The sequence below is a fragment of the Trachemys scripta genome, chromosome 19 (genome assembly GCF_013100865.1).
Source record: "Trachemys scripta elegans isolate TJP31775 chromosome 19, CAS_Tse_1.0, whole genome shotgun sequence".
In the NCBI taxonomy this organism is placed as follows: domain Eukaryota; kingdom Metazoa; phylum Chordata; order Testudines; family Emydidae; genus Trachemys; species Trachemys scripta.
In genome coordinates this window covers 21809459-21833519 of record NC_048316.1, presented here as the reverse complement: position 1 = coordinate 21833519, position 24061 = coordinate 21809459, and the positions used below count along the sequence as shown (strand labels likewise).

Below are 24061 nucleotides of genomic sequence, written 5' to 3'. Positions count from 1 at the left end.
AGCGAGGCTGTTCTCAGTGGTGGCAGATGACAGGTAGAAAGCCAAGGCCCTGGGAGTGAAGGCACTGCTCTTCTGCTGAGGCACGAGGCTTCGGAAAGAAAACAAGTAAGTTTATGGGTTGGTTGAGATGAAAACGGGATACTTGGTAGAAATTTTGGTAGAAACTTGGGGTGCAAGCAGAGGGAGATTTTGTCCTTATGGAATGCAGTAAAAGATGGGATCGGTCATCATGGCCCCAAGTTCACCTGTCCTTGTTCCTGAAGCAATAGCCACTAGGAAGGTGACCTTCATGAAAAGGAGGGACAGAGACCATGAAGCCAGTGGCTTGAAGGGTGGTTTCATTAATGCTCAGAGAATGAGGCTGAGTTCCCACTGGGGGGCAATAGGTTGTATGGATGGGAAAATCCTGAGACCTTTTCAAAACCTGGTAATCAAGGGATGTGTACATATGAAGTGCCCTTTCCCGGGGGCGGGGGAGTGGAAGGCACTGATAGCAGCTATGTGACCTTAAGAAAATTGAGGGCGAGTCCCGACATCTTTAAGGATAATCCAAAAGAAGGAGAATGTCCACTTCCTCTGGGCAAAGCCCTCCCTGCTGGGCCCAGGAGGCAAAGCATTTCCACTTGGCCCAATAAGAAAGCCCTGTGGCCTCTTTCCTGCTGCCTGAAAGGCTGTCTTGCACTGCTGACAAACACTCCCATTCTAGAGAAGATGTATATGCAAATACAGTAAAAGCTTTGCTATCCGGCATGTTGGGGGAATGGGGGGTGCTGGTAAGTCAAAAATTCCGGTTAACAAAGAGGGAAAGATTTGGGTGCGGGAGTGGGCTCAGGGATGGGGTGCAGGAGGGAGTAGGGGGGGCATGGGCTCTGGGAGGGAGTTTGGGTGTGGGAGGGGGCTTGGGGCAGGGAGTTGGTGTCTGGGAGGGGTTTTGAGGTGCCAGATCTGGGCAGAGCTCACCTTGTGCAGCTCCCCGCAAGCAGCGACATGTCCAGAGAGGACGGTCAGGTGGCTCTGTGTGCTGCCTCTGCCCGCAGCGCTGCCCCCACAGTTCCCATTGGCTGCATTCCCCTGCCAATGGGAGCTGTGGAGCCAGCACTCAGGATGGGGGAGGGATAGCTCAGTGGTTTGAGGTCTGTTAAACCTAGTGTTGTGAGCTCAATCCTTGAGGGGGCTACTTAGTGATCTGGGGCAAAATCAGTACTTGCTCCTGCTAGTGAAGGCAGGGGGCTGGACTCAATGACCTTTCAGGGTCCCTTCCAGTTCTATGAGATAGGTATAGCTCCATATATTTATTTAATATGTATAAGTTCCCATGGCCGTTCCTCCACCTAGGAGCATTGATCGCAGCCAATGGGATCTGCAGGGTCAGCTGCAGGTAGAGGCAGTGCACAGAGCCCTCTGCCCCTGTCCCCCTCCAGGGACCACAGGGATGTGGTGCCGGCCACTTCCGGGAGTGGCAAAGGGCTGGCAATCCTGTGGGCCAGATCCAAAGCCCTGACAGGCTGGATCCAGCCCGTGGGCCGTAGTTTGCCCACCCCTGAGCTAGGCTGTTCTCAGTGGTGGCAGATGACAGAACAAGGAGCAATGGTCTCACGTTGCAGTTGGGGAGGTGTCTAGATTGGATATTAGGAAACACTATTTCACTAGGAGGGTGGTGAAGCACTGAAATGGGTTACCTAGGGAGGCGGTGGAATCTCCATCCTTAGAGGTTTTTAAGGCCTGGCTTGACAAAGTCCTGGCTGAGATGATTTAGTTGGGATTGGTCCTGCTTTGAGCAGGGGGTTGGACTAGATGACCTCCTGAGGTCTCTTCCAACCCTGATATTCTATGATTCTGTGATTCCGTGAAATATCAGAGCTCTGTGTGTGGGATAGGCAGGGCTGAAATACCAGGGGTGCTACAGTTAGCATGGAGGTGCACCAGCAGAGCTGTGGATGGGGAGAGCAGGGCTGGGCTAACACAGATCCTGGAGAGGGTCAGGACTGGAACAGCAGAGGAAAGGAAGGATGGTGCAGCATTAAGAGTGCTAGCTCAGGCCTTGGGAAATCCCCGTTCAGTTCCCTGCTCTGTCACAGACTTCCTGGGTGATGGTAGGCGAGTGACTCAGTCTCTCAGTGCCACCCGTAAAATGGGGCTGCTTTTGCTGTGCTCCCAGGCTTAGGCCATGCACAATGCTCAGACCCTATGGAGAGGGAAGTGCAGGGAGCCTGCTGCCCATCTGCAGGGAAGTGAGTGTAAATAACCTTCACACCTGAGATGGAGCAGGGTCCCTGCTGCTGAGTGCAACCTGCCAGGGAGAGACTGGGCTTGAGAGGGGAAAAGGTGCTCTCAGGCAGGGCTGGGCGCTGGAATGTCAGCAATGTTGGCAAGGCCTGCTGCCTTTCTGGCGTCCCCATTGTTCTGAGTGTGCTGTCAGTTCACTGGCATTAGCAATGCCCCAGCCTGAGGACATCAAAGCCAGCACCAAGATGAATGGGTCACAGCTGTCCGGCACAGCTGAGAACCTGGTACAGCCACCGCTATGCCTGGGAAGTGCTGAGCAGGGGCCCTGCTGGCTAGGCAATGACCTAGCAATGACCGCTTCAGACCCTGGGCCTCTGGAGAACCTCCCTGGATGTCTGACAAGTGAAAATTAATGATGGCCCTGGTGCTTGGGTAGAGGAACCCAAAGGCCAGGGACACTGGAACAATGTGTGGGGGTGCTGTGAGCCATTGGATCAAACTGTAACCCCTGTATATATGGAAACCACTTCAAGCCAGGGGGTGCAGCAGCCCCCACACACCCCTAGTTCCAGCACCTATGCCAAAGGTTCCCTTCGAGCACCCATCCATATCACTGCAGAGAAGCATGAGGCCAAGTTTTGGAAGCTGGTGCCCGCAGCAACGATGTGGGGGTCTCAGTCAGCAGCTGCCAGGGAGTTTTCAATGTTTTCAATGACTGTATTTCCAGGACTAAGGCCTTGGGGGCTGTAGTCCTTTCACAGTTGCTCCTTGCCCAGGGTAGCCATCTCTGGGTCATGGCATGGCACAGGAATACTCGCTGCAGCTGGTACTGCACCTCTCTGACTGGCAGCAGTGCCTGGACTGGGCTCTGAACCTGAGACTGGAAACTTCCCTGGGGACGAGCCCCCGAGGAGGCAGCGTTGGCGGGCAAGCTCTCATTGAGCGATGGGAGCTGCTGCCCTCCTGATGCGTGGTGAGTGCAGACGAGCCCATTAGCAGCTGATGGTTCGGAAAGGAGCTCGTCCCAATGGGTAGGGGAGAGTGGGTGTATGGGTAACCTACTCACAACAGCAATAACAAGCCCAGTAGATTGCAACGCACATTAGAAAGGGGTCAGTATTGGTATCCCTGATTTACAGCTGGGAAAACTGAGGCACAGATACAGGACGTGACTGTCCAAGGTCACCCAGCAGCAAAGCCAGGACTAGAACCCAGGTCTCAGCACAGTGCATTGTCCATTAGGACACACTGCTCACAAAGTGATGCCTCAGGTGCTGGCGCCTCTGAGCTCAGCCTGGTTGGCCCAGCACCACAAAAGAGAAAATCCCAGACTTAGCGCTTAAGTCCCAGTCCCACTGCCATCCCCAAGCCCCCACTCAGCTGCCCCCAAACTCAGCACCTACGTGTTCAGGGCAAAAGGTGCCTCAGCACCTGTGCTGCTGCGCAATCCACAACCCAGGGGAAGCCGGGGGGTGATCGTACCTGCAGGGCCAAGCAGGTGGGTGTGCTCAGAGCATGCCGAAAGGATCGAGCCCTATTTGATAGTGGTGCCTACCTTATTGCTTTGAGCCCACTGGTTAGAGCCCATTCCTGAGAGGTGGGAGAGCCTGTTCAAGCCCCTTTTCCTCTCAGGCCCAGGCCTGCCACATCCCATGTGAGTGCGCCAACCACTGGGATGAGCACCACCGTGTCATTCTTTGGCTGTTTTGTGTGGTGCAGGCAGATAGCTGACTCAGTCCTGCCAGCATGACTTGGGCACCTGAGCCACCTGTCCCAGAGAGGGGCACCTATTTGTGGCTCACTAGCAGAGCTAGTGCCTGCCTGCAGCCCAGACAAGGTTGCCTAGCTCCAGGACACGCCTCTCATCAGGTCTCCCATTGGTGAGCATAGGTGACTCCCTGTTAAGCATGCTGGCTTTTGGGGAGCATGTTCTTAGGTGCTGGTCTCGCCCCATTCATCAGCTTTGTGCACCCCAGGGTTGTACCCATGGCCCCTAAAATGTAGGCCCTGCAACGGTCAGCATTGCCACATTTAAGTCCTTCTGTGGATCCAGGCCATTGTGTCCAGCCCTAACTTCCCTCTAAGCTGTGCCTCTTCCCGCTGGCCCCAGCCTAGCCCTTGACCTCCCCTGGCCCCAACCCGGACCTGCTGCGGCCCGGGGAGAGGCGCCTATCCAGTGGAGCCCCAGAGCTCTGCCCCAGCACTGAGCCCCCTCCCATACTCCAAACCTCTCAGCCCCACCCCCTGCCACACATCACCTCCTATTGGTGCACATCACAAAATTCATTCCGCACATGTGAGGGAAAAATTAGAGGGAACAATGGTCTGGCCTCTTCTGGGCATGTGAAGAAGAGCCTGGACCTGTGTCATGAGGAAGTTCCCTACTGCCCATGTAGCCTCACCACAGCTGTGAGATGCTAGGTGTTTACATCCAGCCATTTAACTCCAGTGCCATCAGCTGTTGCCTAAACCCCTCCCCACACCACCAGCAGCAGGAATTGGCCCAAAGGAGCTGGAAGTGCTGCCATAGAATAGAATCCTAGAATATCAATGTTGGAAGGGACCTCGGGAGATCATCTAGTCCATCTTGCTCAAAGCAGGGCCAATTCCCAGACAGGTTTTTGCCCCAGATCCCTAAATGGCCCCCTCAAGAATTGAGCTCACAACTCTGGGTTGAGCAGGTCAATGCTCAAACCACTAAGCTTCCCCCCGAGGCTTAAGGATTTGCTTGAGTCTTTGGGGGCCTCGAGTCTTTCTAAAAATGTGCCGGGGTGTGGTGGGTGCGTGATGTGGTAGCGTGCGAGCAAGGGGGGTTTCCCCTATGCAGGCCCAATGAATGGGAACGTCTCCTGTTCTAGCATCTGGCGGGGCTCTCTTTAGACTGGGGTATTCCAAAGTCCTTGTCCCCATTAGCACCCCAGGAGACCTGGGATTGAATCCTGCACTGGGTTGTGATTGAAAATGAATGTATTTGCCTGCCTTGCAAAATTTCCAGCCAGCTGTCAGAAGAAGCCAAGGCCCCATCAGTGGGTTAGAGAATGGCACATTTCTGGAGCATTTTTAAGCCGAACTATTGAAGTCTAGTGCAGCGGTGGGATGCTCCATTCAATTTCCCAGAGGTTTCTGGAGAGGCCTGGTTGATTATTGGTTACATTCCTAATAAATTCTATAGCAACTATCCATAATGGCTGGAAAGGGGGGGAGGTGGGGACTACAGGTCAGGTGAGATGCAGGCGCTCAGCCACCACTGTGATGAGCCCTAGGGTTACCATATTTCAACAATCAAAAAAGAGAACGGTGGGAGCCCCACCCCTGCCCCTCCCACTCCCCGCCCCCTGACTGCCCCCCTCAGAACTCCCAACCCCCCCGCTCCTTGTCCCCTGACTGCCCCCTCCTGGGACCCCTGCCCCTAACTGCCCCCCAGGACCCCACCCCCTACCTAAGCCTCCTTGCTCCTTGTCCCCTGACTGTCCCCTCCTGAGACCCCCTCCCATCCTAACTGCCCCCCTAGGACCCTACCCCCTACCTGTCCCGACTGCCCAAAACCTTATCCACACCCCTACCCCCTGACAGACGCCCAGGACTCCCACACCCCATCCAACCACTCCCTGCCCCCTGACAAACCCCCTCCCCAGAACTCCCGACCCATCTAAACCCCCCTGCTCCCCGACTGCTCCGATCCCTCTCCCCACCCCTGCTCCTGACAGCCCCCCGCCAGAACTCCCAACCCCCCTGCTCCTTGTCCCCTGACTGCCTCCTCCTGAGACCCCCCCCATCCTAACTGCCCCCCTAGGACCCTACCCCCTACCTGTCCCCTGACTGTCCAAAACCTTATCCACACCGCTGCCCCCTGACAGCCCCCCCCAGAACTCCTGACCCATCCAACCCTCCTCCTGCTCCCTGTCTCTTGACTGCCCCCTCCAGAACCCCCTTGCCCCATCTCCGCCCCCCTTACCGTGCCGCTCAGAACAGCATGTCGGGCTCCATGCCGAGCCCGACACGCTGCCGCGCTCCCCCATGGAGCGCATAGCCCAGTTCCCGCCCTCGCAGAGTGCTGCGGAGCGGCGCGCTGGGCAGCAGGGGAGGGGGAGGAGCTCCAGACTGCTGGAGGCCTGTTGCAAATGGCCGGCGATCTGCGAATGCAGGGAAAGGGAGTGGGGGAGAGAGAGGAGGGGAGTGATCTGAAGCTGCAGGGGAGAGGAGGGGGAAGTGGAGGAGGGGCTCTGACTGCCGGAGCCCCGTGCGAGTGGCTTGATCCGGCTGGCTGCTCTGCATGGGGGGGAGTGTGAAATCCGGACCTTTACAAATCCCCCCGGACGCTATTTTTAAACTCAAAAAGCCGGACATGTCCGGGAGAGTCCGGACGAATGGTAACCCTATGAGCCCACTAGAGATGTCTGGCTCAGCTGGGAGCTGCCGTTTGCCAGCACTCGCTCTGCGGGCTGTACCCTTTGCTGCCCCTGCAACCCGGCCTGTTGCTGTGCAGCTCCTGTCCTTGCTTGGCTCTGCCTGTGCCACTGCTCCCGCCTCCTTGGCTGCTGGGGCTGGGGCCGGGCCAGCACAGCCCTGGCCGGGGACACACCGCACAGGCCACCTGGGCACAAGGCCAGGTCTGCAGCAATAGGGTCATGGCACCATCTAGTGGCTCTCGGGAGCATGGCACCAGCATAACCCTGATCCCAAGGACAAGGCCCCAAAGCCGGGCAGGTGCCATGCAGACAGCTAGGCACTGGAAGGGGGTCCCCAGTGAGGGCTGATCCTGCGCCTCAGCTGACACTGGCTGGCGGGGACAGCTGTTTCCTTGGGCGGGGGAGGGGAAAAGCAGGAAGGAACCCAATGAAGTCCAGTTAGCGGGACCCCCCTGACCTGGAAACCTGCGCGGAGCAATGCAGCCCAGGCAGGAGGGGCGCCCAGCCATGTGGCTGCTCGGCTCGGCTTGGCCCTGGTGCTCCGGAGTCATTGGGTCCCAGCCTGGTGTCACAGGCGCTGGCTTGCAGCTGGCCAACACATACTTTGTCTTGCTGTGGCTGAACCTAGGGGTGGGGGCCCGCCCCGACTCCATCCCCTTTGCACTGGCTCCAGGCTCTGGGGAGGCACACTGTGAGGTAGTCTTGCCTAGCAGCTGCAGCACAGCCCCCTGGAGGGCAGGAGAGCGGGGGAAGTGGGGGTTGAGCCTGATGGACTGTCACGGAGTATTGGGGGACTCAGGGCCCTGCACCCCTGGCTTCCTGCGATTCACCATGACTCGCAGCCAGCCAGTAAAGCAGAAGGTTTATTTGGATGACAGGAATACAGTCCAAGACAGGTCTTGCAGGCACAGACAACAGGGCCCCCCTCAGTTAGGTCCAGCTTGGGGTCCCAGGGCATGCCAGCCCACCCCCCTTGGGGGGTCAGAGCCATCTCTGCCTCCCAGCCATCTCTCCAGCCTGCTTCCAGCACTCTCCTTTCAGCGACCCCTCCCACAGCCTTTGTTCAGTTTCCCGGGCCCCGGAGTCACCTGACCTCCCACCCCCTCCTGGGTTCTCATGTTACAAGCTCAGGTATGTTCCCTCGGGCCGACTCCCATCCTCCGATGCAGACCATCCTAGTCACACTCCCCTGTCAGCATTCCCACACCCCAGCAAGAACAGTCCCAGTTCGTCACATGGACTTTAGGCAATTTGAGATTCCTGGGGCTCACTGAGTTCAACTGGAACGGGGAGGTACTTGGCCCTTTCGGAAACAAGGCTCAAGGGCCTGGAGCCTCAAACATATTACACCTCCTAACTGCCATTGATTTCAATGGAATTAGGTGCCTCAATGGCTCTGGGCCAAGGTGCTTCCGGTCTGACACCAAAATCAGGGAGCACCTTAAAAAATTATCCTTAATCTGCATCAGTGTCACAATCTGGGGCATGTGGCGTAGCCTTGCCTTGGAGTGGGATTTACCCCATCACAACTGAGATCCTTGCCTACAAAATCCTTGAGCTATGCAAAGTATCATCCCTGTCTGGATGGTCCAGGGCCAGGCCAGATGCTGTGGCCCTTGGCCCCCTGCTCCCCAAACCCACCTTGGAGCTGCACAGAGGGTTCATTTTACTTTCCAGCCTGTGTATCCTAAAAATCATTTTTGCAAAGAGCATCATCTTACAATAGCGATAAATAGAACTTTATTTTATACATATGTCACCAGAAACACAAACACAATCTCGGATTTAAAAAAAAAATTAGTTTCTGAACATTAATTTAGAATTGGATCCAATGCATTTTATGTCGCTTTAAAAAAAATGAATACAACACAGACATAAAATACCCCTGGGTGTTCACAGCATAGTTATATTACCTAGACAGTAGGCAGTTTAAAATTAAATACATACACATCATGGAGTTGTACCTTCCTGCCCGCAGAGGAAGCCATTTCAATTTTTTTTTTTTTTTACAATGTGCTGTGCATGCCCCCACCTGAAAACAGACCCATGGCTACCCACCAAGGTCACCCTACTTCACGAGCTAATGGACTCGGAGTGGCTGGTGACCCCTGTGGTGGCCAGGAAGCTGCGCTAGAGAGCAGCGTAGGTCTGCTGTTTGTAGTGCATCATGTGCTGCCCGTAACCCTGGGCAGTGGCACAGGAGAGGTTAATATCACAGCTGGCAGACTTTGCCCCAAAAAATGTTTTTTTCCAACAAAAAAGGTATTTTTCAGCAAAATGATTTTTTTTGGTGGAAAATTTTTATTTTGGTCACATTTCCCCCCCTGCCCAGTTTTGGGGGGCCCTGGCTAGGTTTAGGGACTCCTGGCACCCCTGTGTCACTTTAGTCAAAATGTTCCGGTCTGTCAATGAAAAAACATAAATGGAACATTTCTGAGTTAAAATATTTTCACAAAAAATTGGAAATTTGACCAGAAAAGTGTTTGTGAAAACTCACTTTTCAGGGATTTCGGGGTCATTTTTTTTCATCAAAAACAAAAAACAAAAAATAGTGCAGGAAGCTTTTTGGGAAAAAAATATTTAAAAAAAAAATCCCTGAAAAAATGAATTGGCTTTTTCCGCCCAGGCCTGTTGAACCTCCCTTGTGCCTCTGGGCTACTGGTGCAGCATGTCAGCTAGCTGGCCAGTCACCTGCAGCAGGAGCCGGGGTTAACCCATGTGGCTGCAATGGGTCTATCAGTGCGCCATGGCGCTTTGGGATAAACGTACTCTAAGGCCGTCAGGCTCTGATTCCATCCCGCTCAGGCCTGGGTGCCCCAGAGTTGAGCAGTCGTGAAGCCTAACGCAGCTGAGCTCTCTCTCAGACCCCAGTCTGAAGGCACTGCCCCCGCATTGCTCCCCCAGCCATTCGCATGCCCCACCCAGCCCGCAGCCCTGCCTGGCATCACTAGCCCATGCTCTCTGCAGGACTCTACTTCCAGGGTGCTAAGAACAGAGTGGGGGCTGGGGCGCCCCCTGCTGGCCACGGTTTAGAGCTACAGTGGTGTTTGTGGAGTGTATGGGCATCACTAAGGGCAGGAGGGGAGCAGTGTGCACAGGGAGCCCTTGTGCTGGGGCCCAGGTGAAGGCCCCTCCCCCTCCCCGCACGCTGCCAAGCTCATGGAGCAGCTGGGACATAGGGTGCCACAGTGAGGGCACTCTGCAGAGGGGCACTGCGCAGCCATATGTTATCAGTGGCGGGGGGGCACTACCGACAGAGGATGCTGAAAGTCTGGGCTAGTGTCCCACAGCACTGGGGCACAGACCTCCCTGGCTTTTGCCTCCATGCCCAGGCCAGCCACACCCTCACTGCAAACCAGTCTGGCATGCGGCAGTGAAGGGAAGGGGGAAGCAGCCCTCCCTCTAGCAGGGCAGAGCCATTCCAGGCCTGGCTCTTTCCTCCACACCCTGGGCATCAACCTAGCGCCATGGCTGCTGTTTGAGGCCATGGTAGGTGGCTGTGTACAGATGGGGGTAGAAGGGGGTATATACACCTGCCACTGGCAAGGGCCAGGTGCTGGCTACATCCCTGCAGACCGGCCAGCCTGTCGGAGAGCTGCAGGGGGGCTGGCAGTGCAGTTGGAGGCATGGCCTTCCAGGCCAGGGCCAGGGTCAGACCTTCTCCCTTGGACCAGGGTCCCACTTCTAGTTTGCCAAGTCTCCCAATTCCTCCTTCCCCCAGGACTCCTCCCTAGCCTGGGCTCTGCCAGTGACGCTAAGCTGGTTCCCAGGCACTCTTCAACCTAAGTACCATCTATGTGCCACCCTTCCTCCTCCGGGGCTGGGTCAGACTCCCAGGGATGGCCCTGAGGGAGGCTTTCAGGATAAGACTGGCCAACGTGGCCCCACAGGTGGGGAACAGGGACCCAGCTGGCTGGGAGAGGTGGGGGCTGGAGAGTCTAGCTGCCACGGGTGATTGGCCATCAGTGGGGAGTTGCTGGGCTCTAACACGCCATGGCATCGTTCCTGGCAGCTGGGTGCCTGGGTACAAATGGCTTCCTCTCTGGCGAGGTTCCTTCAAGGCCTGCCAGGTGCCTTGGGCTGCAGGGCATGTCCCAGGGTCCAAGGGCTGGGCATGGACCAAGTGTCCCATCAGCAAAGTGCAGAGCAGGCTGAGCTGGGTGGGGACTGGTGACACGATGGGCAGGGCCACCGGGAATCTCTTCCAAGGTCTCGATCGCTTGTGGGAGAGGCTTTGGGCGCGGGCGGATGGCCTGTTGCCTCCTCGGCCATGTGGTGGGACCTTCCAAGTGTGCCAGCTCCGGCTCTCAGGCAGCCAGCGCCTGGACGCAATGTGGGAAGGGAAGGAGGGAGCTGGCCTGGCCATCTAGGCCACAGGCTTTGGCTGCTGGCTTCGGCGATGGGCCAGTCGTCTTCGGCTGTGACAAAGGTCGGGGCCCTCCGCAAGCCCTTCAGCTTGTGCTTCTTGTGTGGGTGCTGCAGGTGAAGGAGAGTGGGGCGAGGGCGCTGGGCACAGGCCGTGAGAATCCCCGTCTTCTCCAGGCTGGGGGAGAACAGAGACGGGGGTAACCATGGGCACAGAGGCAGAAGGGACGACAGGCCAGAGGGTGGGACATGGGGAAACACAATCTGTGCCCCAAGATCTGGGGAGACCACGGCCCAACAGGAGAAGGTACCCCACAAATGATCCGTCTGCCAGCTGACCTTGGGGTGACATCCTGCGCCAGTGCTGGCAGGTCCCGGAGCCCTGTGGTTTCTGCACACGTGGAGAGAGCTCTGTGTCCTGGCCAGAGCACGGGCCATGTGCCAGCTATGCCCTTAGCGTGGACTGGGAAATCTGAGGATTCAGGGCTGTGAGTGGGGGATTTCTCGCCCTCCAGCCAACCTGTGCCAGCTGTCGACTGGGACTAACAGATGCAATGGGGATCCCCCCCCGGGGGGCCTGGAAACCCCTTGCCCAGGAGCATTGAGGAAGCAATACAGACAATCCACAGAACGTGCTGCCCTCCATCGCCTCCTTCATGGACGGGGCAGGAATGGGGCAGCCCAGGAGCTCTGCCCACCCCACACACAGAGGGCAGCTCAGAGCTGGCTCAGCAGCGCTTGGGCCGGCTGCTGACATGGCACAAGGCAGCTGCCCAAAGGCCCAGGGCCCGGCTCAAGTGCCAGCCCCCAGCACATAGCAGAGCCCAAATCCCAGGAGGGTGGTGTTGGGGGCGCTTGTACTCCCAGCAGGAGGGGGAGACCTGCCCCCCCCATAACCATCCTGTCCAGGTTCCTGCAAAGCCCTTCCCTCCACCCCCCAACCATCCCGCCCCAGGCACCAGCAAAGCCCTGCCCCCACAACCATCCTGCCCCAGGCACCAGCAAAGCCCTGCCCCCCCAACCATCCCTCCCCAGGCTCCGGCAAAGCCCTGCCCCCCCATAACCATCCCTCCCCCAGGCACCGGCAAAGCTCTGCCCCCCCATAACCATCCCTCCCCCAGGCTCCGGCAAAGCCCTGCCCCCCCATAACCATCCTTCCCCAGGCACCAGCAAATTAGGCAGGACTGAGGGTGCTGACCTTCGGGGATGCACATCCATGGAGACTAGGTGAGGGACTAGCAGCTCTGCATGGACAGACACACAGATGGGGACATTAACCACAATACTGGGGTCATAAAGGGGGCAGGGATAGCTCAATGGTTTGAACATTGGCCTGCTAAACTCAGGGTTGTGAGTTCAATCTTTGAGGGGGCCATTTAGGGATCTGGGGCAAAAATCTGTTTGGGGATTGGCCCTGCTTTGAGCAGGGGGTTGGACTAGATCCCTCCTGAGGTCCCTTCCAACCCTGATATTCTATGAAACCCATAGAGAGCCACCACTTTGGTGTTCATCCAACCCTGGGGCAGACGTGCCTTGGGTGTGGCTTCAGCCCAGCCACGGAAGGGTTTAATAGTTCTGCGTCTGGCACATGGGCTAGGCCAGAGCGAGTGGCTGTTCCTGGCCCAGGAGTTGTCGTCCCACAAGCAGGGACCAAGACACTTGGTGCCCCTGGCTAACTTGGCCCAGCCCTGAGCGCGGGAGCAGACGGAGACCCACAGGCAAATCTGGGATAAGGGTGAGTTAGAAGCATTTGACCCACAGGTGTGGCTGAAGGCCATGGGCTGCACGTTGACCCCAGGGGATCTGAACAAAAGCTGTCTCCTTGAGGGCAAAGCATTGTCCACTGGTGCTGAGCCTACGACAGGTGCGTGAGGATCTCTGGAGCCCCAGACCAGGGACACACTCGGGCTCCCAGCCCTGCAGCAGGCAGGATGGCAGAGTGCCTGGAGCTGGGTCTATTGTGGCTCCTTTGCAGCCAGTGGTGCTAGCCACCCCCGGGGGGAAGCATGCAGTCCCTGCTGAGCGCTTTGGAGAATCCCACTTCACACAACAGGTTCCAGCACCCGCTTCTGCTACTGTTGGCCAATGCCCCAAAGCAGGGGTGATGTGGGGCTCAGAGCGTCCTGCACAGGGGGCATAGCAAGGGCCAGAATGCTGCAGCTAGCCAGGCAAAGCCGTCCAGAATTGGGGGGCACGTGGGCTTGGCGCCACGTTCACAGGCCTGAGAGACAGTCAGGAATTGGCCCTCTATGCCCCAGGCTCTCAGGTGGGGACGGGAATGGACACTGCTTCTCTTCTGCAAAGCCGTGCCGGTGTCAAGGTGCTGAGTAGTGGGGGCTCAACAGGGTAGCACTGGAGTTCCTCTACCCCGCCCCGTGGGCAGGCCCTAGGAGTCCTGGCAGGTGCCATCCTGCATGTAAAGGCCCACTGGCTTCTCCCCGGGACCCTGGCCCTTAGCCCCAGCACACTCACCAGGTGGGGCGTGTGCCGCTCAGACCTCTCAAGCTGGATTTTGATCTCCGGACAGGCAGGGTCTCCAGGTTTCCTGGGTTCAGGCTGGGGAGACTGGGAGGGTCCTGGAAGGCAGAGTCAGATTGGGATGCGAGCTCCCAGCACGGCCGGGAGAACTAAATGCCTGACGCTTAGTAGCCAGAGAGCTGGTGCACAGGCAAGTGGTGGAGCCATGTTCATAGCGGACGATGCAGGGGACTGATTCCCATTCGGCCCAGGCCAAAGCTTGGGCAGCAGTGGGGGAGGGGATGGGGGCTCTGAGTGCTCCCCATCTAATGGAGCCACGCAGAGGCCTGCATGGCACCCGTGTAAATTACTGCCCCGTTGGAGTGCTCTAACTTATGCCCTGCTTCCCAGAGCCCTCTGGGGAGCAGAGAATAGCTGCAGGGCAACGTCCCTGACCTGGTGTGCCTCCTGCCCTGCCCTGGCAGTGGAAGCCCCCTGCACATGCAGGCTTCACTGGGCGCCATTTCTGCTCCCCTTTAAGGCTGCTTGACGCTTCCCGAGAGGCACCAAGGAACCTGGCTACACTGAAGCCAAACCCAGCGTGCTTCGCATTACCAGCTAGCTGTGCTATCTCCAGCAGCGTAGAGCAGCATGAGCAGAGACGGCAGCTTCAGCCCTGCCATGGCCTGAACTCAGGGCTCTGCCTTTCCCCCGACACCCCACCAGCAGCATCTCCCTGCTGTGGGATTTCTAGTGCCCCCCTGAGCAGGCTGCCCAGCTGGCAGCAGGAAGATTTCCAGCCAGCTGGAAAATTTGAACCCTTGCAGTTCTTTTCCTGATGCTACGGGCTCCTGAGGCTCCACTCCCCAAACTGTGTGTATGGCCCAACCCCTCCAGCTCTCCACCCAGCATGGGAAGCAGTGCGGCCTAATGGACAGTGCACTACACTGGGATTCAAGAGACCTGGACTGTATTCCCAGCTCTGCCAGGGGCCTGCTGTGTGAACTTGGGTGCCTCAGTTCCCCCATCTGTAAAATGGAGACTCAGATCCCCCTGCTAATGGCATCTGAGCGCCCAACCGCTTTGACATGTTATACAAGAGCTAGTGATTATCATCTGCCCCTTTGGCGCACCCAGCCCCAGATGCCAGGCTATCTTGCCCATCCCCAGAGCTGTTCGCTGGCAAGGTAGGTGCACAGCTCTCAGGTAGACACTCGGGCAAACGCAGAAGCTTGAGGTGCTACAGCAGGGGTCGCTGTGCCATGGTATGGTGCTTGGCAGAGTGTGTGAACAGGGAGGTGGCGGGGGGGGCACTCGGCAGTGTGATTGCAGCCCCCTGCTGGCAGGTCTGTGGCAGAGGCCAGGCTCCTGCCCCATAGATGCATCAGGAGGATCTCAGAGAGGCAGCGCCGGGGGAGGGCACAGAGGAAAGGGGGAGGGGGCAGGTGGTGTGGGGGTAGGGGCCGGCGGTGGCTGGGGCCGCACTGGGTGGGGTCCCGGTCGGGTACCTGGAGAGCTCCCCCCGCTGGCAGTGCTGAGGCTGTCATCCAGCCACGTGCTGTAGATGAAGGAGTCTCGCTTGTGGGGCGTTCCCAAGGCCTGGCTCTCCTGCAGCACACACAGGAAAGGGATGGGGGGCGGTGAGGCAGACACTCCCCGGCTGATGAGCTCCAGAAATGGGCTCTTCCTGGAAGACTTAGAGTCCCCTCCCAGCTGAGGATGCTGGGTCCTCCCCAGCCGCTGAGCCCCCCCGTCCCGCCTGACAGGGACCCCCCACTCAGGAGACAGGCTCCATGGCTGCGATCCCCCCTCAGTGCCCTGTGGCCAGCAGGGACCCGACCTGTGCAGCGAGGGCCCCTCCAGCCCGAGGCTGAGAGGTCAGGGAAAGGGGCCAGTGCACCAAGCTCCATCCTGACTTACCGCGCCCGTGTCATCGTCAGCACCCTCGTTCTCCTCCACAACGCTGCCGAAGCTGCTGGCGCTAGATGACGAGCGTGAGAAATCCTGCAGCACCTCAGGCCTCTGCAACGCCGGCTCCCCCCTGCAGACATGGGGCAGTCAGACCCAGTACCCCCTAAAACCCCCCCCCCCCCCCGCCCCCGGGCAGTCCGACACAGCACCCCACTAACTCCCTCCCCGAGACACAGGGCAGTGAGACCCAGGAACCTGCTGTGTCCCCCCAAGACACAGGGCAGTGAGACCCTGTTCCCCCTGAGACACTAGCCAGTGAGACCCAGCGCTCCCTGTGACGTTATTGACATGAACTGTGACCGTATAGATCATTGTTGCAAACAAGATCCTAGAGTTGCACCAAATCTGGTACAAAGGAGATCAAGTAAGGTGTCTATGAAAAGGTTGCAATTTGCTGGTTATGATTATGCTATCTGTATGTGTGTATCATTTTTTTATGTGAAGTTATGAATATAGGCTATGTACTTGTATCTCAATGTTTGATTCTAAGTAGCATTAGTGAAGCATTTGGTCAGCTTCTTGAGAAAGGACTATTCTCAGTAAGTGCCTAATGAAGAAACACTTAACTGACAATGGACTTTGGGAGATGCCAATCCACATCTGAGTTTTCCTGGGAACTTTCAAGGTAGCATGTGAGCAATGGCTGCTCTACCTGTAAAGAGTCATGCATGTGATTTACCCATGTGACTCCAAACTCCATCTTGCTGCTGTGATTTTCCACAGTAAGAACAAAGGGGTGTCCTTCCACATTGGCAGAGGATATAAAAGGCCCTGGAAATGCCTCCATTTTGTCTTCAATCCTGCTTCTTACCTCCGGAGGGACTTTGCTACAAACTGAAGCTCTGAACAAAGGACTGAATGACCCATCCCAGCTGGGGATGCTCCAGAGACTTGATTTAAACCTGCAGTTTATTTCATCACTGCTACAAGCCTGAACCACGAACTTTGCCATTACTGTGTGTAATTGGTTCCATTTAACCAATTTTAACTCTCATCTGTATTTCTTTCTTTTTATGAATAAACATTTAGATTTTAGATCCTAAAGGATTGGCAACAGCGTGATTTGTGGGTAAGATCTGACTGGTATATTGACCTGGGTCTGGGGCTCAGGCCTTTGGGATTGGGAGAATCTTTTTTCTTTTACTGGGGTATTGGTTTTCATAACCATTCATCCCCATAAGGAGTGGCCCTGGTGGGGATACTGGGAAACTGGAGTGTCTGAGGGAATTGCTTGTATGACTTCTGGTTAGCCAGTGGGATAAAACCGAAGTCCTCTCTATCTGGCTGGTTTAGTGATGCCTTAGTAGTGAAGGACCCCCAGCCTTGGGCTGTGAGTGCCCTGCTCTAAGTAATTTGTCCTGAATTGATATTCTCAGTAGTGTCCCGCCAAAGGCCGCTTCGTTACACCCTCCTACACCCCTCCCCGAGACACAGGACAGTGAGACGCAGCACCCCCCTGTTCCTCCGAGACACTGGCCAGTTAGACCCCACACTCCCCTTGAACCCCCCCCCCCCGAGACACTGGGCTGTGAGACCCAGCACCCCCTCCATGCCCCCCTGAGACTCAGGGCAGTGAGACCCAGCACCCCCCCTGTGCCCCCCCGAGACACAGGGAAGTGAGACACAGCACCCCCTTAACTGGCCCCCCAAGACACAAGGCAGTGAGACCAAGTACCCTCCGTGCCCCCCTGAAACACTGGGCAGTGAGACCCAGCACCCCTCCTGTACCCCTCCGAGACACAGGGCAGTCAGATCCAGCACCCTCCCTGTACCCCACCCCTGAGACAGAGCAGCTCTCTGGTACCCCCCAAGACACAGGGCAGTGAGACTCAGTATCCCCCCGTACCTCCCTGAGACACAGGGCAGTGAGACCCAGAAACCCCTGTTTGACAAAGTGGGGATTCCTCAAGGAATCAATTCTGAAGCACTTCGAGGAGAGGAAAGTGATCAGGAACAGTCAGCATGGATTCACCAAGGGCAAGTCATGCCTGACTAACCTAATTGCCTTCTATGAGGAGATAACTGGCGCCGTGGATGAGGGGAAAGCAGTGGACGTGTTATTCCTTGACTTTAGCAAAGCTTTTGATACAGTCTTCCACAGTACTCTTGCCGGCAAGTTAAAGAAGTATGGGCTGGGTGAATGGACTATAAGGTGGATAGAAAGCTGGCTAGATCGTCGGGCTCAACGGGTAGTGATCAATGGCTCCATGTCTAGTTGGCAGCTGGTATCAAGTGGAGTGCCCCAAGGGTCAGTCCTGGGGCCGGTTTTGTTCAATATCTTCATTAATGATCTGGAGGATGGCGTGGACTGCACCCTCAGCAAGTTTGCAGATGACACTAAACTAGGAGGCGTGGTAGATACACTGGAGGGTAGGGATAGGATACAGAGGGACCTAGACAAATTAGAGGATTGGGCCAAAAAAAACCTAATGAGGTTCAACAAGGACAAGTGCAGAGTCCTGCACTTAGGACGGAAGAATCCCATGCACTGCTACAGACTAGGGACTGAATGGCTAGGTAGCAGTTCTGCAGAAAAGGACCTAGGGGTCACAGTGGACGAGAAGCTGGATATGAGTCAATAGTGTGCTCTTGTTGCCAAGAAGGCTAACGGCATTTTGGGCTGTATAAGTAGGGGCATTGCCAGCAGATCGAGGAACGTGATTGTTCCCCTTTATTCGACATTGGTGAGGCCTCATCTAGAATACTGTGTCCAGGTTTGGGCCCCACACTACAAGAAGGATGTGGAAAAATTGGAAAGAGTCCAACGGAGGGCAACAAAAATGATTAGGGGGCTGGAGCACATGACTTATGAGGAGAGGCTGAGGGAACTGGGATTGTTTAGTCTCCAGAAGAGAAGAATGAGGGGGGATATGATAGCAGCCTTCAACTACCTGAACGGGGGGTTCCAAAGAGGATGGAGCTCGGCTGTTCTCAGTGGTGGCAGATGACAGAACAAGGAGCAATGGTCTCAAGTTGCAATGGGGGAGGTCCAGGTTGGATATTAGGAAACACTATTTCACTAGGAGGGTAGTGAAGCACTGGAATGCATTACCTAGGGAGGTGGTGGAATCTCCTTCCTTGGAGGTTTTTAAGGCCCGGATTGACAAAGCCCTGGCTGGGATGATTTAGTTGGGAATTGGTCCTGCTTTGAGCAGGGGGTTGGACTAGATGACCTCTTGAGGTCCCTTCCAATCCTGATAGTCTATGATTCTATGACCTAGGGGTTACAGTGGACGAGAAGCTGGATATGAGTCAACAGTGTGCCCTTGTTGCCAAGAAGGCTAATGGCATTTTGGGCTGTATAAGTAGGGGCATTGCCAGCAGATCGAGGGACGTGAAGGATGTGGAAAAATTGGAAAGAGTCCAGCGGAGGGCAACAAAAATGATTAGGAGGCTGGAGCACACGATTTATGAGGAGAGGCTGAGGGAACTGGGATTATTTAGTCTGCAGAAGAGAAGAATGAGGGGGGATTTGATAGCTGCTTTCAACTACCTGAAAGGGGGTTCCAAAGAGGATGGATCTAGACTGTTCTCAGTGGTAGCAGACGACAGAACAAGGAGTAACAGTCTCAAGTTGCAATGGGGGAGGTTTAGGTTGGATATTAGGAAAAACTTTTTCACTAGGAGGGTGGTGAAGCACTGGAATGGGTTACCTAGGGAGGGGTGCAATCTCCTTCCTTAGAGGTTTTTAAGGTCAGACTTGATGAAGCCCTGGGATAATTTAGTTAGTGTTGGTCCTGCTTTGAGCAGGGGGTTGGACTAGATGACCTCCTGAGGTCCCTTCCGACCCTGAGATTCAATGATTCTATAATACTGTTTTGCATGGATGCTGTGTGCCTCAGTTTCCCTGTGTATACACACCTAGACATTGGTGCAATACACAGGGAATTAAGCCTGTGTGACTTTTGCGGGGGTTGCTCCATCTGCCTGCATGTATGCTCTGGCCACTCCTTCATAACCTGAGACCCAGGAGGGGGATGCAACCAGGTGACTCTTGGCCCGGGAAGCGAGACAAAGGCCCGAGGAGGAGGAGCGGGCAGAGTAGGGGCCAGGCAGTTAGAAGCGTGGGCTGGCTTGGGACTCAGGGGGAGGACCAGCGCCCTGGCTCTGGGATCCCCTCCCCCGGAGATGGACTTGGCTGAAAGTCACTGATTTCTGTGCTAACAAGTTCTGCCCTACGCTGTGTTCCTGTTGACTAATAAACCTTCTGTTTTACCGGCTGGCTGAGAGTCACTGCTGACTGTGGAGTTGGGGTGCAGGGCCCTCTGGCTTCCCCAGGAGCCCAGCCTGGGCGGACTTGCTGTGGGAAGTACACTGTGGGGCAGAGGATGCTGAATGCTCCGAGGTCAGACCCGGGAAGGTCGAAGCTGTGTAAGCTTCTTGCCCCGGAGACAGAGAGAGGAGGCTCCCCCAGAGTCCTTACTGGCTTCCTAGGGAATAGTTCCAGAGCATCGCCCTGGTGACTCCGTGACAACCGGTGGCAGTGGTGGGATAAACTGCACCCCCTGGACAGCATCCTGCAGTAAGTGACTGGAGAACAGTAAAACGAAGGGGGATTAGCAAGAGACGTGCATGCTGGAGGCTCCAAAAGGTGCGGTTCCAGGCGGAGGCTTAACCCCGAGAGAGGTGGACCCCCGAGATGGGCTGTCGCACTGAAGGGGTTCCTCCCAGGGATAGTGGGGAGCTGAGAGAGCAGAGGCCTGAGAGTCTGAGGGACAGGCAGGGCCGGTGTAACTGCTAGGTGAACTAGGCAGCCGCCTAGGTTGCCAAGATTTGGGGGTGCCAAAAAGCGGTGCCCCCCAATTTTTTTTTACACTACTATATTCATTTTTGAAAGTTTATAATAAGCGATGCTCCGGGGAGGCGGGGGGGAGGAGGAGGGGCAGGCATGCTGAAGGCTCAGAGAGGTGCGGTTCCAGGAGGTGGAGGAGCCTACGGCTCAACCCCGAGAGAGAGTGGACCCCCGATAAGGCTGTTGCACTGAAGGGGTTCTGTGATGGGTTGGATCACAGAAACCCCCCTGGGAGCTGCCAACTGATATGCCAAGACTACCTCTGCTCCTGTTTTCCCTGCCAGCTCAGGACTCCAGCACCCTGTCTTGCTGAGCCAGACACTCCCGTCTGCTCCAACAAAGACCCAGGGTCTGAATTACTTGCCCCAGAGCTGCAAGTTTACCTGAAAACAGCTCACAGAAGTGTGCTTGTCTTTAGCATTCAGATGCCCAACTCCCAATGGGGTCTAAACCCAAATAAACCCGTTTTACTCTGTATAAAGCTTATGCAGGGTAAACTCATAAATTGTTCGCCCTCTATAACACTGAGAGATATGCACAGTTGTTTGCTCCCCCAGGTATTAATACATACTCTGTATTTAATAAAATCACTTTTGACTTATTAATTAACTCAAAGTCGGATTTAAGTGCAGGGCCGGCTCTAGGCACCAGCGCTCCAAGCATGTGCTTGGGGCGGCACTTTCCAAGGGGCGGCACTCCGGCTCCTTTTTTTTTTTTTTTGCATGGGGCGCAAAAAGCCGGGAGCTGGCCCTGAGCGGAAATGAGCTGTGGCGTGTGTGTGGGGGGTGCGGGGAGGGCCGCAGGAAGTGACCCCGGGGGGGGGGGGCAGAGAAACTGCTCCCCCCGCCAGCTCACCTCCGCTCCACTGCCGCCTGCTCCCCCGAGAGCACTGCCGCTCCGCTTCTCCCCCCTCCCTTCCAGGTTTGCTGAGCGAATCAGCTGTTTTGCGGCAAGCCTGGGAGGGAGGGGTAGGAGGGGAAATGTGGCGCGCCCAGGGGAGGAGGCGGGGCCAGGGATTTGGGGAAGGGGTTGGAATGGAGCAGGGAAGGGGCGGAGTTGGGGCGGAGCCAGGGGGGCACGGGAAATTGTTTCTGCTTGGGGCGGCAAAAAACTTGGAGCCGGCCCTGTTTAAGTGATTCCAAGTACACCTCTACCCCGATATAACACTGTCCTCGGGAGCCAGAAAATCTTACCACTTGCTTTGATCCACAGGAGTGCACAGCCCCCTCTCCCCCAAGCACTGCTTTGCCGCGTTATATCCAAATTCGTGTTATATCGGGTCGCGTTATATCGGGGTAGAGGTGTAGTAACAGACAGAATAAAGTAAGTCACCAAGCAAAATAAAATAAAATGTCTAATCAAACTGAATACAGATAATTTCACCCTCAGAGATGCTTCAGTAAGTTTTTTCTCAGACTGGACACCTTCCAGGCCTGGGCACAATTCTTTCCCCTGGCACAGCTCTTGTTCCAGCTCAGGTGATAGGTAGGGGATTCTTCATGATGGCTCCTCTCCTTCTCTGTTCTCTTCCACCCCTTTATATATCTTTTGCATAAGGCGGGAATCCTTTGTCTCCCTGGGTTTCCACCCCACCTCACTGGAAAAGCACCAGGTTAAAGGTGGATTCCAGTTCAGGTGACATGATCACATGTCACTGCAAGACTTCATTGCCCACTTGCCAGCTCACACATATACAGGAAGACTTACAGGTAAACACAGCCACCTGCAGACAATGGTCCTGGTTAATGGGAGTCATCAAGATTCCAAACCACTTTGCATAATTACAATAGGCCCTCAGAGTTATATTTCATATTTCTAGTTCCAGATACAAGAGTGGTACATTTATACAAATAGGAAGATCACACTCAGTAGATTATAAGCTTTGTAATGATACCTTACAAGAGACCTTTTGCATGAAGCATATTCCAGTTACATAATATTCACTCATTACCATTTTTTATAAAACCGTATAGACTGCACAACGTCACAGGTTCCTCCCAGGGCACAGGCCTGTGAGTCTGTGACCACTTGGGAACAGTGTGGAGATGGTCTATAACCATCTCTTTAAGAAGGACATTGTAGAGCTGTGCAGAGAGAGGGGGCTGTGTATTGGAAAGCTCATTAAGGCACAGCTGATTGCTCAGTTGGAAGACGAGGATCGCTTTAAGGAGCCGGTTCCTAACCCAGCTGGGGCCACAAGATAGGCTGGGAGCAGCCTAGTGTCCTGGAGACCCGTGTCCCTGACCAGCAGGGGGGTCTCCACTGGGTTCCCCATCGGTAGATCTGAGATGGATGGAATTGGAGCTGAGATCGAAGGAGTCAGGGGACCATGAGAGACAGGAAAGGCTAGTCCCCTTCCTGGGTCCCAAGGCCATAGAGCTGTTTAGTCAGATGGGCGGGGTGGCAGACATTCCTGGGGTGGTGAGATCCTGGGACATAGAGAACTGTTGTCAGGCCCCAGATAGTGCAGCTTCACCAGATGCTGCAGGGCTTGTGACGTGGGTGAAGGTCCCAGGGAGGAAGCCCCTCGCCCTGCCTATGGCCCAGATCCCTGTGCAGACCCAGGAGGGGCCAGGCTGGCTGGTAGTTGGGGTTCTCCAAGATATCAGCTGTGAAGTCCTGTTGGGGGGTAACTGTATCTATTTGGGACAGGATCCAGGCCCTGCTCCTGAAATGGCTGAGGATTTGAATTTGAATCCAGGGAACCAATTGGCTGAGACTGAAGTGGTCAGTGAAAATGCAAATGACCTGCTGGCTGTGGAAAGGAGCAGCTAGGCTCAGGATACATAAGAACGGCCGTACTGGGTCAGACCAAAGGTCCATCTAGCCCAGTATCCTGTCTACCGACAGTGGCCAATGCCAGGTGCCCCAGAGGAAGTGAACCTAAGAGGTAATGATCAAGTGATCTCTCTCCTGCCATCCATCTCCACCCTCTAACAAACAGAGGCTAGGGACACCATTCCTTACCCGTCCTGGCTAATAGCCATTAATGGACTTAACCTCCATGAATTTATCCAGTTCTCTTTTAAACCCTGTTATAGTCCTAGCCTTCCCAACCTCCTCAGGTAAGGAGTTCCACAAGTTGACTGTGCGCTGCGTGAAGAAGAACTTCCTTGTATTTGTTTTAAACCTGCTGCCTATTAATTTCATTTGGTGACCTCTAGTTCTTGTATTATGGGACTAAGTAAATAACTTTTCCTTATCTACTTTCTCCACATCACTCATGATTTTATATACCTTTATCATATCCCCCCTTAGTCTCCTCTTTTCCAAGCTGAAAAGTCCTAGCCTCTTTAATCTCTCCTCATATGGGACCCGTTCCAAACCCTTAATCATTTTAGTTGCCCTTCTCTGAAACTTTTCTAGTGCCAGTATATCTTTTTTGAGATGAGGACACCACATCTGTACGCAGTATTCGAGATGTGGGTGTACCATCGATTTATATAAGGGCAATAATATAGTTTCCTTTTTATTCTCTATCTCCTTTTTAATGATTCCTAACCTCCTGTTTGCTTTCTTGACCACCCGCCTGTCTGTAACCAGAGCCCTGGAGCTGAGTGGGACAGAGAGATGCTCCCTGCCCCCCTGCACACGGGGGAGGTGGCTCACGCTGGCTCTGATGCTGTGAGCAAAGCAGCGGGCTTCCTGCCTTGCCCTCACTGGGACAGCAGGGGCAGAGCTGAGCCCAGGGGGATCAGAGACCCCAGCTGAGTGTGGGGAACCACAGCCAGGGGGGACAGCTGCCAACCAGGGCTGCCTTGTCCAGAGGGTGCAAATGGCCTGGGACAAGGGTAAAGCAGCCTTGGGACACCTGTCTGTCATAGATGAGCCTTTTCAGAAG

The 24061-nt window shown here is 55.5% G+C and overlaps 1 protein-coding gene across 8 annotated transcripts in view; it reads right to left on the bottom strand.

Annotated features, from left to right (window-relative positions):
• Positions 1-8352: 8352 nt before the first annotated feature.
• Positions 8353-24061, bottom strand: part of RAP1GAP (RAP1 GTPase activating protein) — a 179649-nt gene continuing 163940 nt past the window's right edge. For 5 of the 8 annotated variants that reach the window (XM_034753283.1, XM_034753285.1, XM_034753286.1 and 2 more), the window contains 4 exons: positions 15378-15498; positions 14966-15065; positions 13473-13576; positions 8353-11178 (listed from right to left, as the gene is read on the bottom strand). In XM_034753283.1, coding sequence (XP_034609174.1) covers positions 11002-11178; positions 13473-13576; positions 14966-15065; positions 15378-15498 — 502 coding nt within the window. In that variant the 3' untranslated portion in view covers positions 8353-11001. Of the gene's footprint in view, positions 11179-12198; positions 12245-13472; positions 13577-14965; positions 15066-15377; positions 15499-24061 lie in introns of all 8 variants that reach the window. The other 3 variants (XM_034753291.1, XM_034753284.1, XM_034753287.1) reach the window with 2 other exon arrangements.